This window comes from Perognathus longimembris, chromosome 11 (genome assembly GCF_023159225.1).
Source record: "Perognathus longimembris pacificus isolate PPM17 chromosome 11, ASM2315922v1, whole genome shotgun sequence".
NCBI lineage: Eukaryota > Metazoa > Chordata > Mammalia > Rodentia > Heteromyidae > Perognathus > Perognathus longimembris.
Window position 1 is genome coordinate 21,508,438 of NC_063171.1, and position 15,419 is coordinate 21,523,856.

Sequence of the window (15,419 nt, forward strand, 5' to 3'; positions counted from 1 at the left end):
TACAGACCATAACTGTCTGATGAATATATGTATGTGACTATATGTATGTATGTATGTATGTATATGTTTTTATGTATGACCAAGTTTAGATGGCAACATTTTAATTCAGGTTTCTACTATGCCAGGACATAAAACTCAACGTTCATCTCTCAAAACTGCTGGCAAAAACTGCTAAAAGGTCTTTTGTATTATTATAATATGAAGGAGGACGGACTAGACTTGTTATACACACTCAACAATATATGGTTCCCCACAATGGACTTTAAATTTGATCAAATTCTGGCTTCAGTGGGTAAGAGCAAAGGAAAAACTACCTACTATGAGTGTGAAGAATCTCCGAAATAGCTTTGTCATTCAACTCAGAGTTAGTATTATATTACAATTCCCTACATGCTGAAGCATAGTAAGGCATAATTTTAGTTGTTATGGCTGGAATGTGGGCAAACATAGTCCACATCTATTTCTAAAAACACTAAGTACCAGAACCTCTTACATGAATTTCAACTAGTAGTATAGAAGCATGAGGGATGCTTTATTATGAGAGATGCTCAGGACTCTAAAGCAGCAGCAACTTAAAAATTTAGTAATAACACTTTGGCTTAAAATTAGAAAAAGTCAAACTGGTGCAGGTTGTATCCTGAAAGAGGTATGTGGGACTCATAAATGCCATCCAACAGTAGTTTCCCCCATCTTCTTTCATTGTTATCACTATCATTGCACAGGAGTTTTATCATTCTTTTATGGTTAAGTTTCATAAATAATGAGAAAACCATATGTAACAAATACATCATATTTTTCACCCCCCAACAACCCTCCCCCAAATAAGAAAAGTTAAATCAAATTAAAAAGTAGCTTCATGAATGAAGGTACTGCTCTAAGTTGCACTTTTCCTGCAAGTGCAGCCAGTGCCTTTGTGCTGGGTATGAAGGAAAGGAAAGGAAAAAATTCTCCACATAAACTGACAAAAAATTAAAAACCAATGTCCGGTTTCAACCAGTCAAAACTGGCCAAGCAGAAGCTGAAAGACATCTCCACACTATCCCATCAGAGGGTCCTTTCAATGCCTGTTCTGTTCTTCATCTTGATAGATATCTGTGTCCTTGTGATTGTAAACAATCCATAAGATACTATGTTTTTGTTTCTTAAAACATCCTCTAATTGGCAAAATGAAGTAAATATTTGTTTTAAAAATAGAAAATTAAGATTAAACCAGAAGAAAAGAAAAGAAACACAGTGAGCTTGTTTGGAGTCCATAGGATCCGATCTGGAAGAGCTCGGAAAATGTGTTTTGTTTTTTCTCCTGTTTTCAGCTGGAAAAAGGTACTAGAGGTTGCATTGGTCGAGGAAAGAATTGTAGAGTAGGAAAACCAAGATGTTAATCTAGACTTCAGAGAATTCAAGTGTTAGCTTCATCATCTGTGTCTTCTATCAATACCTTAGTGTCACGAGTCTTGGATCTAGGGGTAATAAGAGGGAAAAAACACAGTTCATTACTAAAATATAAACATCTTCATAGAAGTAGGTATATTTCCAATCTTACAACCATCAAACATTCTAAACAAGCATTATCTACTACACCAGATTAACTATTTCTGGAGTTTATACTCAATTTCAGGTATCACCAGAAAAACTCTATGGGGAAGGTAACAAGCATAAGTCAAGTTTAACAGAATAGTAATCTGGAATAGGAAGATTTGCATTGCTGCAGGCATAGCTCAATCAGTAAAGTGCTTACTTAAAAAGCATAGGGCCTGAATTTGAACCTAAATATCACCAAAAAAAGATGTAAATTAGAGTACTGACTTTGACTGATGTATCACTCTTGGAATACCCATTTCCATACCTGTAAAGAAGGAATACCTATTTCACTTACTTATCCTTTCACCTTACAGACTGTGCCTATCAATCAAGTGAGGAAATGGGTACAAAAAGCATCAATAAGGCATAAAGCAAACATAAGGAATTATGATGAACAAAACAACACTACTGGAACTATGCCGGAAAACTAGGGGAGAGTTAGCAAATATAAGTTCTAAGGAGAGGTATGACAGTTGTCTATCTTCAAATAGTTGGCAAAGCATAATAAAGAAGAGGAGGCTCATTACAATTTAATGAAAAAGCATGAGTATATAATAAAATTATTAATTAAATCACAATAGGGTATATTTAAGCCAACAACAGAACTTACTACCACTGTATCCGACAATAAAAATTCAGTAGGTGTCTCATATAGTTACAGACTTCATTATTACTGTTAATTGGCCATAAGAACAAAATGATCATCTGTGGAAAGATGCTGTGAAAGACATTCTTGTACTGGATAAAAAATGAGATTAGGCACCTTCCTATGTTTGTACCTACAGAATCTCTGTAATCTTATCTGAGTATATTGGAAACCGTGTTTACTGGTATTGGAAGTAGGAAATTCAAAGGGAATACCATATTCGAGAGACACAGGGTAAAAAAAGAGAAATAACTACAAAAGCAATACTTGCAAAACTCTTTGGCGTAAGTGAACTGAACACCTGGGGGGGGAGGGAAAGGGGGGGAGGGAGGGAGGCATGAGGGACAAGGCAACAAACAGTACAAGAAATGTATCCAATGCCCAACGTATGATACTGTAACCACTCTGTACGTCAGTTTGATAATAAAAATTTGAGAAAGAAAAAAAAAAAATTGATGTAGAAAAAGAAAAAAAATGTTAAAGGAAATATATTTTAATATCATGAAAAGTGCAATGGTATATTTAAAAGAAGAATGGGTCTGAAAAAAAGCTATAAAGTATTGTTTCCTTTTCATTTCACGAAGATGATAATTTATTATCAGATAAATTCTAATGTACATGTGATTTGCTTACATATTGTTAACTTAGAAAGGAAAGCTGTCACTAACATATTGTGTGTCAGATATAATTTCCGGTATTTTATAAAATAAAAATAGCAATATACAAGAAAAAAAAAATGAGATTAGGTAATGTTAACATATCCTGCAACTTATGAGCCCCATGAGATGAAAGCAGTATTTCATGAGATGGGAATCATTATTCTTGACAGAAGGGGGAAGCTGACATTCACAGAGTTAAAGGATGTGCTAAAGGTTGCATAAATCATAAAGTTAGAGCTCAGAGTCAACTCTTCTCATTTTAGATTTCTTTACTACCTTTGTTACAACTTGCTCTACTCTAAATATTTTCTTTTGGTTGCAGTCAGTTATCCAGTATTTTTACTAAACACCTGAAATTGAAGATAATTGCTTAAAAACCTCCTAGTTTCTAAAACAGAAAGTGTGATTAGACTTCCCTCTGCTGGTAAGTCACAAAGATTGCACTTTGAAAATCAAGAGCTAAGAGATTGCACATCATGTAAAACATTTTCTTTCAGGCCTTTGTGGTACCTTGATGAGCCTTACAGAAATAGAAGCTATACATATCCACCTGTGTTTTTCTACCCCAACCCTTTTACCCTTTTAAACTTTACTTCCTACGTATAAAGCAGCTTTGACTCTCTTCCTACTGATTTTCTTGATCACCCTGCCTTTTATTTATGTGTTTATCTCTTTGCAAGGTTCCTGCTCTTTGCTTTTATTTTCAGAGAACTTCGAAATTTCTAAGGCTTTGGAAAATTTTATTCTATTAAAAAAGAGGAGCAGCTGGGTGCTGGTGGCTCATGCCTGAAATCACAGCTACTCAGGAGGCTGAGATCTGAGGATCACAGTTTGAAGCCAGCCTGAGCAGGAACATCATTGAGACTCTCATCTCCATTTAATCACAGAAAAGAACCAGAAATGGAGCTGTAACTCAAGTGGTAGAGCCCTAGACTTCAGCAAAAGGTGCTCAGGGAAAGCACCTAGGCCTAAAGTTCAAGCCCTAGGTCTGGCAAAACAACAACAGAGCTTCCCCCCCCCCCACACCCCCCCACACCTTTTAAATGCCTCTTTAGACTAATCTGAATGTTTACTGTCCCATACTACAATCATTTTCCAACTAGTCTCAGGCCTTCCATTTTCCCTCTTAACATATTTTTCACAGTGCCAGTAAAACTACTTCCTGTCTACAAGAATAAGTTTATACTTCTCATTCTTTGGCAATCATACTTCATCTACCCAACCAACTTTTTCTCACTATAGCTCTAATCACATGAATTTCCTTTTTGCCTTTCATTTCCACCTTTATAGTCTTTACTGAGCTTCTGGCCTAATAATTCCTTCAAAAAACTGCTCATGTCCAACTGAAGCCTCCTCCTTTATTCCTATTAGGCTAGCCATTGTTTTTAAATTTCAAATGAGGTTAGCATATACTCTACATTTATTATTAATTTTAAAAACAGATAGTCAACATTGTTATATATTATTATATTAATATCTATAATAAAATGTTATAGGTACTTAATAATACTCAGTAATACAAGCTCTTTTTGTAAAGGAACTGGCATGATCTGATACAATAATGAATTTAGTCCTGCTAATCATTCTATGAGGAGGAGCTATATTAATTTTAATTTCCAGAAGAGGGATAGAATTTAAGAGAATTGTCAACGATTACATAGATGACCGGATTTCTAAAGTTAATAACTTGAAGACTATTTTCAGTGAAACATATTCAAGCAAATCATCCAATAAATATTTTCCCCAGTGTAAACTTTTAATGCCCAATTAGTAAGTAATGACTTGAATGACATTTATTTTATGTATTCATTAAAGTGTAAATTGGATCATATGAAATTTCTGTTTCTTACATAGGTAAATAATGGTGAAAAAAAACAGCAATTGCGTTTGGTTCAATCTAAAAGCTTCTTGGATTAAATGTTACTAAATATAAAAACCCTTAGAGAATTAGAAGCTATACACACTGAGAAGCAAGGCGAGGCCGGCGCAGGGATATGCTCTGGTTATACTTCCATGACCGATTCTTCTGGCGGTTTCGAACCCCATCTTCTTGGTCCATCATCTGCTCAAGAAGTGTCTGATCATCTGCATTCAGTGGGGCCACAGAGATGTCCCGCACAGCACGGAATTCACCACAGTTATTTAGATGTTCATTCTCCAGGCGGAAGAAGTTCCACACAAAACGCCTTGTAGAGCAAACACACTCATCAGAACTATGAATATACAATTAGTATTATCTATGAACCTCCCAGAGTATCAGATTTCAATTCATGGAAACACAAGCAATTAAAGTCTAGAATATGAAAATGAAATAGAGAAAGATGAAGTAGGGATGAGGGTAGGAAAACAAAAGTGGACTCATAGAATGTGGTTTTATAAAGTTCTATTATTTCACCTTATCCAATAAGTATTTACTGAATATCTACTGCAAGGGAAGAAAGCACTGCATGAAACAGACAAAGCCTTCTTTGCCTTTATTTTTGTGGTAGAGACAATAAGAAATAACTTATTTGATGTAAAGTGTTCTGAAGAAATAAATCTGGAAAGGGCAGAGAGTATGCTATCATAAGACTGGTTGGGGAAAGTGTCTCTGAAAAGATGGCATCTAGCAAAAATCTGAATGATACAAAGAAATAAGTCAGGTAAAACCCCTGGAGAAAAATAGAAAAGAAAATATTGAGAAAAAAACAGAAGACAAAAATGACTTGGTATCTTGAAAACCAAGGCGATGGGGCTGGAGTAAAACAAGTGAGGTTAAAATCCAGAAGATGGATAGACAGAGGAGGGTCCATCTACAGGGGCTTCTAAACCATATATTTCAAGTGTGATGGAAAACAATGGAAATGAAGAATTTTGATTTACATTAAAAAGATCATTCTATCGACTAAACAGTGAATAGATAAAAGGAGAAAAGAACAGTTGAAGATGAATTAGAAGGGTGGTATAGTAGTCTGGACAAGTATGGTGACCAAGCCAAACATGATTTTAAAGAGGTAATAAGAAGCCAAGAGAAACTAGAGATTTACTTATGAAGATGAAGCTGACAGAATTTACTCACATGGGATGTCAGTGGCCTTCAGGTTTTTAGTCTGAGTGAACGGTGATACCATTTACTAAACTGGAGCCGTAAGGGTTGTACCCTATTAGATATCTAAGTAGAGAAGTCAGTATTGATGGACATTATGAGTCTGCAAGTTCAAGGGAGAAAGAGTTTGATGCTGCAGACAGCATAAGGACAATATTTTGAGTCGATTTATGGATAACGTAATTGGAAAAGAGGAGAGAAAGGTTAGGCCACGGAGTGCTCCAACACGTAAAAGTTGGGAAGAAGAAGAATTAAAGGAATTGAAAAGGAAAAGCTGGTGAGATAGGAAAATGTAGTTTCTGATGAGTCAAGTGAAAAAAGTGGTTTGTTGAGAGATAAAGGAAGGTAACTCTAGAGACCTGAACACAGGATTTAGTAAAACAGACAACATAAAATAAGAGCTTTATCTCCGGGAGACTGTCTAGATTCAATTCATGAATTCATCACTTATGAGCTGAAAAGACCATGAATGAGTTACTTAGCTTATACTTCAGTGTCATCAGTAACACAGAATAATGGAATGTTCATCATATATAATAAAATTGTTATGAGAATTCAATAACTTAAAAATAACTATAGTTTTAGGACAGTGATACATACATAAATAGTAGTATGTAGTATTTATTCTATTATGATTATAGACTATGAATAAGATGATACAGTTTGAGTATCAGTAACAAATACTATTTCTAAACAGTATTTCTGAATAGTATTCCTACGGAAAATAGGGGACAAACATTAAAGAGAGTGAGAGATAGCAAGTGTAGACAATTTTGGAAAAGGTCTGCTATAAAGGACAGCATAAAGATATCTGGGCAATAGTTTGAGGGGAAAGTCGTTTCAAAGTAAGAAGTTTTTTTTTATGACAGAACATTTGATTCTATCATTAAGCAAATTATTTGCTTAAAAAAGTAAAAACCAAGCTTTTTTTAAAACTAGGATTTATTTTTCCTTCCTCTTCTCTTTTTTGAAATTTATAGAGTAGTACATTAAAGAGAAGGAAGTGGATGGGAAATGCTGGTGGATGGAGGGACTAGGTCCTAGATCAGGATGTTCAGAAAAGTAAAGTGAAGAAGGGGTACAAGTGGTCTAGAGAGAGTATGGCTAACAAGTATGTTGTGTTCTAGGGTCATTCTTTACTTTTTATGGTTATATTTATAGCTTCTTTCATATTTTATAAAGGAGTGTTTCCTCATTTTGACTAAAGAAGAATACTATATATCTACTGGAAAATATTTATCATTTCATTTGTGAGATATTTGCAATGGATTAAGAGTTCTAAGTAGGCTGTCATTTCTTTCATTAAGATTTCATTTTAAGGGGCTGGGGATATAGCCTAGTGGCAAGAGTGCCTGCCTCGGATACACGAGGCCCTAGGTTCGATTCCCCAGCACCACATATACAGAAAACGGCCAGAAGCGGCGCTGTGGCTCAAGTGGCAGAGTGCTAGCCTTGAGCGGGAAGAAGCCAGGGACAGTGCTCAGGCCCTGAGTCCAAGGCCCAGGACTGGCCAAAAAAAAAAAAAAAAAAAAAAGATTTCATTTTAAATTGCTGTTGTGAAGTCACTGTCAGGGAAACTTCTTTCTTGCTTAAAAAATAAGCATTTTAATTAATTATAACATACATATGGTAAAAGAAAATCTTAAGTATAGAATTTCATAAGGTATCATATGATGAACACCTTGTATGGCTACAACCCAGACATAGGAAATATACGATCATATGCTGAAAGCTACCTTTTGGGACCCATCCCGAGAGTTTATTGATTTACCTCTAATATTTAGTTCTTTAATCCACCTGGACTTGATTTTGCATATGGTATTCAGAAGGAGCTGTAAGTTTTACGTTTTCATATGGATGCAGTTGACTCATGTTCTCTCCACTGTTATTTCTGTCATGAATTAGGCAATGTCAACATATATGTAGGCCTGTTTCTAGGGTATTTTGTCTATTCTCTTACTAACCAGTACACTAATGGTATGATCAGTCTGTGTTGTTTAAATCTTTCAACTTTGTTATTTTCAGGATAGTTTTTGACTGTTTTCTTTCTTTCTTTGGGGGGAGAGTGCACCAATCCTGGGGCTTGAACTCAGAGCCTTGGCACTTACCTTGAGCTTTTTTGCTCAAGGCTGGTGCTTTACCACTTCAGCCACAGTTCCACTTTCAGCTTTTTGGTGGCTAACTGGAGGTAAGAGGCTCATGGACTTTCTTGTCCACTCTGGCTTTGAATCGTGATCCTCAGATCTCAGCCTCCCGAGGAGCCAGGATTAGTCAGCAAGGACAAGACTTATTCTCAGACTCTTGCGCACATTGTGATAGGTAACAAAGCATTAGTTCTGAGAGCCTCAGAATCACTTTGAGAATTTGATAAGCACAGATTGCTGAGCCTGCATCCTGACTGTGCTGGATTAGTTAGGGCTGAGTTGGGCTTGTGGATTTGCATTTCAAGTCTCCAAGTGACATTGGTGCCATTCTTCTAGGCTCCTCACTTTGAGTCTCATGGGTGCTCTTGCCTGGGCTGGCTTCCTGAGGAACTACGATTACAGGTATGAGACACTAGTGCTTTTTAGTTTTGGCTAGTCTTGCTCTTTTATGTTTCCATAGAAAAGTATTCTTTATGTTTCAATAGAACACGGAACTGGCTTTTTGATTTTTACACACATATACATATATCTTTCATTAGATTTATTCCCAGGTATTTGATATAGTCTGGTGCTACTCAAAATACATTTTTTAAAATTTCCTTTTCTACTTGTGACTGTTTTAAAACAATTTATAGTTATATCCATCTTATAACCATCAATCAAAGTATTTGTAAAATCTTCTTTCTTTTGGTGGTATTGAGGTTTGAACTTGGAGCTACTAGGCAGGTGCTCTACTGCTTGTGCCATGTACCAGCCCTTTTTTTGCTATGCTTTTTGAACAGGGTCTCACATTTTTTGCTTTGGCTAGCCTTGGATCACAATCTCCCTCCTTTACAGCTTTCTATGTAGCTGGGAGTATAGTTGTGCTATACAAGCCTGGTTTGTTGAGCTGAAGGGTCTTTTGCTAGGGTTGGCCTTAGGCTGTAGTTAAAGAATTAGGCTACCATGCCTGGCCTGTTAAAAAAAAAAAAAAGGAAACAAAAGGAAGAAAAGAAAGAGGAAGATGAGGAAGAAATCTTTTAAAATTTGAGACTTTGTGTACAGCTCAACATATAAGTAGCAGTTTATGGATGCAGTGCTTCACATATATGTCTGAATCTTTCAAATTTTATGCATATGCAATCATATATCATCAGTGAATAGTTTTATTTTTCCTCTCTAATCACATTTTCCCCCTCACTGAACCAGCTATACTTTGTATCATGATGCTAAATACAAGAGAGCAGAAATTTTTGCCAATCTTTATCCTAATCTCAAGCAATCTTCCTGCTTCAGTCTGCAGATGAAGATTATAGGTATGTAACACCTTGCCTGACCAGGCACAGAATTTTAACAATGGCCTTTGCTACAAACATTAAAGTCCTTCCCTTTATTAATTAATGTGGTAAATTATACAAATTAATTTATGAATGTTAAATTTTGTATTTCTAGAATGAATCCAACTTGTGATACAGCTAGATTCACTGGCTAATGTTTTGCTGAGGATTTTTTTTGTTTCTTTTAGTTATAAAACTTTTATTATTTTAGCAACCATATGTGTGTACATTGTAGGAGTATGGAAAATACAAACAAGTAGAAGAAAAAAATCATTCATAATCCCACCACTGAGATTGTACTTTTTGTCTTTCATTCTTCACAAAGTTTTACATGTATAGATGTAATATTTATACAAATGTACTATTAACTTTCAAAAATATGGTATTTACATATTTCTTAGTAACTTCATTTTAAATCCTATCAGAAACCACTTTTTTTTCTTACAAATCAGTAAAGCTCTCCTTTGAAAAGATTTGTAGATTGATTCCAACTACAATAAACAATGAACTGTAGGTAACAAGAGGTACATCTAAAACTACTAAGAATAAGAGGTTAAAAAGATGGGCAAAGGGCTGGGATATAGCCTAGTGGCAAGAGTGCCTGCCTCGGATACACGAGGCCCTAGGTTCGATTCCCCAGCACCACATATACAGAAAACGGCCAGAAGCGGCGCTGTGGCTCAAGTGGCAGAGTGCTAGCCTTGAGCGGGAAGAAGCCAGGGACAGTGCTCAGGCCCTGAGTCCAAGGCCCAGGACTGGCAAAAAAAAAAAAAAAAAAAGATGGGCAAAGATTTATCAGGAAAATGCTAAAAAAAAGAGAGAAAAAAGCTATATGGCAATGTTAATACCAGATAAAATAGACATCAAGGTAAGCTACATTAAGTAGGGGTGAGGATGGTTTCGATTAACCTTCCAATGCATCACAATAAGTTTGTTTCTCACTCTCCTTATCTCATCTATCTCATCCACTTCTCTAAACATATCTTCATTGCTTAAATGCCTGTTACGTATGTCTTCTTTAAACTCCTGGAGAGATTTAATTAGCCTTTCTCTAAAGGTTTCTTCTGCATTCTCCTCCTTCTCTGGCTCTTCCTCCTCTTCTGGCTTCTCCTCAGGCTTTGGCTCATTCTCATTTTCTGGATTTCCTTCCACTTCTTTTTTTTTTTTTTTTTTTTTTTTTTTTTTTTTTTGCCAGTCCTGGGCCTTGGACTCAGGGCCTGAGCACTGTCCCTGGCTTCCTTTTGCTCAAGGCTAGCACTCTGCCACTTGAGCCACAGCGCCACTTCTGGCCGTTTTCCATATATGTGGTACTGGGGAATTGAACCCAGGGCTTCATGTATATGAGGCAAGCTCTTTTGCCACTAGGCCATATTCCCAGCCCTCCTTCCACTTCTTGACAGGGTTTTATATTGTCTCTGCTTTTTATCTTTTTTTCCTGTCTAATCGTTGCAAATACATGTAGTGATCTGAGCGGTTTCCCAGCCGTTTCTTTCTCTTACTTTCCTATTTCCCAGCCTTGGGCAGTGCTAAGCACAGACCTGTAAAATCCCAGCAAGCTGACTCCTCCTTCCTCTGGTTTCCCCCACCTCCACCTCCAACTGCCTGGCTAAAGAAACCTGGTACCCAGACAGGAACAAGGACCAGACTCTGCTGAGGATTTTTGTAACTATGTTACAAGACAGATTGGTTTTCTTGGCATGTCCTTGTAGGTTTAGGTAACAAAGTCATGCTAACCATATAAAACTGGGAAATGTTCCTTGCTCTTGAACTGTTCTGGGAAATAAATAATAATTAGACTTGAAAAATGTGGAAGAATTTCCAAGACCTAGAGTTTCTTTTTTGTGGAAAGTATTTTAATATGGATTTACTTTATTTTATTCTGTCTTTACTGGCTTGGTATACCAGACTATTTGGGAATTTGACTATTCCATCTACAAACTTAAATTTACTGGCATAAAGCTGTTTAGAAATTGTCTCTGTGATTTAAAAACATAGTGGTGTGTGTGTGTCTGTGTGCGCGCGCACTTGAACTCAGGGCCTGTACACTGTGAGCTTTTTCGCTCAAGGCTAGTAACACTGAGCCACAGTTCTACTTCTGGTTTTTTGGAGGTAATAAGTCTCATGAACTACCTGGGCTGGCTTCACCTCAATCCTCATATTTCAGCCTTCTGAGTAGCTAGGATTTACAGGCATGAGCCAATAGCATCCAGCATCTTTAGGTTTTATTTGTTTTGGTGTCAGGGAGAGGTCTTGTGTATGCTGGCCAAATACTTTACAACTGAGCTAGAATGTCCTACCTTCTTTAGGATTCTTTTTTTTTTTTGTCAGTCGTGGGGCTTGGACTCAGGCCTGGGCACTGTCCCTGAGCTTCTTTTTGCTCAAGGCTAGCATTCTACCACTTGAGCCACAGTGCCACTTCTGGATTTTCCTGTGTATGTGGTACTGAGGAATGGAACCCAGGGCTTCATGCATGCTAGGCAAGCACTCTACCACTAAACCATATTCCCAGCCTGGTTTTGTCAGTTTTCTCTATTGTATGTTTATTTTCTATTCCATAAATTTCTGTTCTTTTATTTTCTTCTTTCTTTTAGGTTTAATTTTCTATTCTAAAAATCTTTTTTAATTTATTGAGCTATATACTTTTTTAGTATGAACATTTAGGGTTAAATGTTTCTCATGGCATTTAGCTACATTCTACATTTTCTTTTCACCCTACTTTCAACTGCACTGGAATCTCAAATTTAACTTAGGAGTTATTAGACATATATTGACTATATTTTAAGTATGTGGGAATTTTTAGTTTATCTTTCTTGATTTTAATCCTATGAAATTTGTTGGGACTAGTATGATACAATATATGGTAAATTTTAGTGTTCTGTATGTATTTAAAATAATGTGTTTGTTTATGGATGCAATGCTCTACAAAGGTAAATTAGGTCAAATTGGTTAGATATTTGTTGACCTATTACTAAAGGAAATGTTAAAACCTTCCACTAAAAGTGTGAATTAATCTACTTTTAGCATTGTTAACTTTTGCTTTACATAGTTTCAAGGTATGTTACTGGATGCATAAAGAACTGGCAATAACTACTGAACCTTCCATGGTGGGTAAATTACTGTAGTAAAGAAGTAGCTTTAGGATGCTGTTCATCTTGGGATTCCTGCTTTCCCTTCGATTTTATGTTGATAAGTCAAGCTGTTGATACTTTTAGGAAGACTTTAAATACAAAAATAGGAACAAAATTGCAACAATTAATTCTTACAAGGTTTTAATTTTGGTACCTAGATTTCTTTTTGATAGTATTAGAATTGAATTCAGTACTTCAGGCTTGTTAGGCTGGTACTCTACTGCTCAAACTATACCTCTAGCCCCTTTCTGTTTTGGTTATTTTTAAGGACTCACTTTATGGTTAGGCCTTTCCTGGCTGGAACCTCCCACTTGCTCTTTCCCAAGTCACTAGGGTTAACAGGAATGTAACACCGCCTAGCCATTGGTTGAGTAAAGTCTCCTGAACTTTTATGTTTGGGCTAGCCTTGAAAATGCAGCCTTCCAAGTAGGTAGGACTATCAGCCTGAATGTTCCAAGCCTTTTTAACTCTCAATTTCCTCTTATAATTCTCAATGGTTCCCCTTTCTTAAAAACTTAGAAATCATTAATAGTTATTTTAACTTTGCAAGCATTAATTTCCAAGTCATTTAAGTAAGATTTTCTAACTCAAAGACTGATGAGAAGTTTGAGGAAAATTTAAGCTTATCAACTATGTTGTAATTTATTATAATTAAAGGATTGAGTATGTTTTAGGTAAAAAGAATATGATAAACTTTTCAATGCTTTACTTACCGGAAAACTTCAAGGGGGGCAAAGACAGTTGCAATGATGTCCCCAACGTGAGACAACTTAGTCGTAGAGGTAATTGAGATTTGGATAGTCCAAGCAAAGCGCAATATGATGTCCTCTATGATGGCACAGTAGTAGTAAGCCTAAGGAACAATAAATAAATTGAGTATGCTTCCCATCACTTTTCTCACAAATAAACTTATCTATAAACAGTAAGATACACATGTCCCATCAAGTGAATCAAGAGGGAAAAAGCTACATTCTAGCTTTACAGAGTATATATATTTTAGGAAGATATAAAATTATTTCTTTTAATGGTCCAACATTCAAAATGAAGAAATACTGTCAGTAATTATTTAACATATATACTTCAGTCTTATATTGTATATGAAATTCTCTTCTAGGGCCCAGAAATACAAGCTAAAAGAGAACCTTGATCACTTTAGATTACATTTTAGCAGGAACATGATATGCTAATGACTAAATAACATTAGTGAATATTAACAGATTTACTGACTGTACTATTTGCACTCATTTTTTCAAATTGCCTTACGCTTGCCCTTTGATGTTAGTATTAAGCAAAGCTTAGATTTCCGGGGGGGGGGGGGGAGGAGGAATGAAGAAGGTAACAAATTGTACAAGAAATGTATCCACTGCCTTATGTATAAACTGTAACTCCTCTGTACACTTTGACAATAAATAGTAATTATTCAGAAAAAAGCTTAGATTTCACAAATATGGTTGGAATTAAGAAATATTCTAAATATATATATGTATATATATATATATATATTTTAACAGAGGAAGAAGGCACTCAACAAATACTTGCAGGGACTAGATCCAGGATTTAGTAATACAGTTAGTTTACTTGGCTTCTCACCCCAGTCCTGGGGCTTGGACTCAGGGCCTGGGCACTGTCCCTAGCTTCTTTTTGTTCAAGGCTAGCACTCTGCCACTTAAGCCACAGCGCCACTTCTGGCCATTTTCTATATATGTGGTGCTGCGGAATTGAACCCAGGGCCTCATGTATACAAGGCAAGCACTCTTGCCACTAGGCTATATGCCCAGCCCGGCTTCTCACTCTTAAACATACAAACTGCCAATTGACCTTGAGATTCAAGGATATGCTCATGAAAAATTCTACCCTTCTCTTCCCTTCCCTTTTTCCTTTCCAGAGGGGAGGAATGAACTCTGAACTAAACCCCCAATCCCCCCAAAATTATTTCTTTAATAAACATTTAAATGCTGAGACAATTCTAGGAACTAGAACTGTTGTATACTACTATGTACTAAGATTTAACATTTAAGTGAACAATGTATTAGTCATTTTTAGAAAGCTATTAAGAGAAAAGCAACAATATTCTTGTGATCTTTTCTTCATTGCCTAGAAACATTTTCAAAATTTGTACTTACTATACTATTTATCCTCCATATTTTAAATAATATGTTCTGTCCTATTTTTATTAGTCAATTTTAGACAACAGCCTGACTGATTACTATAGATTTTGTGAATACTGAATAGATTTTAATACACACAAAGACTTGACTGCTCCCTTCTCTCATCCTTTCAATATAATGATAATGCATTTTTAGAAAAATCCATGTTTAGTGTACTTATTATAAGTCCGAAGTGAAGAACTACAACTTTTTAAGTCTATCCATAGTTAACTAGCATGGAAGCTGTCAAAAAAATCCCAGGAGGAATACATATGACTTAAAATCAAGAGAAAGAGAAAATGTTGTTCAAATATGGAGTAACAAAAATGGCTAATTAACCTGAGATGTAGTGGTCAATATCATGAACTACCAATTTCTAGGAACTGATCCTAAGGTTCATACTGCTATACAACTACTTTTGAATGAAGTAACTGAACTCCAAAAATTTTTCACTTTAAAAAAATTATCTTTAAGCAGTTGTCCAAAGGAATTGCCATTTAACAAAGTAGTTAAAGAATACCATGTATCTAGATCAATATTATCCATTTCCACATGTTCATCCATCCCTCTCCAACCCACAATTTCCTTTACTCTTCAACATATACTGAATTCTTGACTGCATTCTCCCTCTCTTCTCCTTTTCTTACTTTTTAAACTGGATGATTTCCCCCTCACCTCCAATATTTCCCTCTTTAAAACTCAGTGATGCAGTGATT

General features: G+C 35.9%; 1 protein-coding gene across 1 annotated transcript in view; it reads right to left on the reverse strand.

The window, feature by feature from the left end:
• Nucleotides 1-246: 246 nt before the first annotated feature.
• Nucleotides 247-15,419, reverse strand: part of Xpr1 (xenotropic and polytropic retrovirus receptor 1) — a 132,268-nt gene continuing 117,095 nt past the window's right edge. Inside the window, exons 13-15 of the mRNA XM_048357820.1 lie at nucleotides 13,270-13,409; nucleotides 4,848-5,069; nucleotides 247-1,457 (exon numbers count right to left, since the gene is read on the reverse strand). Coding sequence (XP_048213777.1) covers nucleotides 1,397-1,457; nucleotides 4,848-5,069; nucleotides 13,270-13,409 — 423 coding nt within the window. The 3' untranslated portion in view covers nucleotides 247-1,396. The remainder of the gene's footprint in view (nucleotides 1,458-4,847; nucleotides 5,070-13,269; nucleotides 13,410-15,419) is intronic.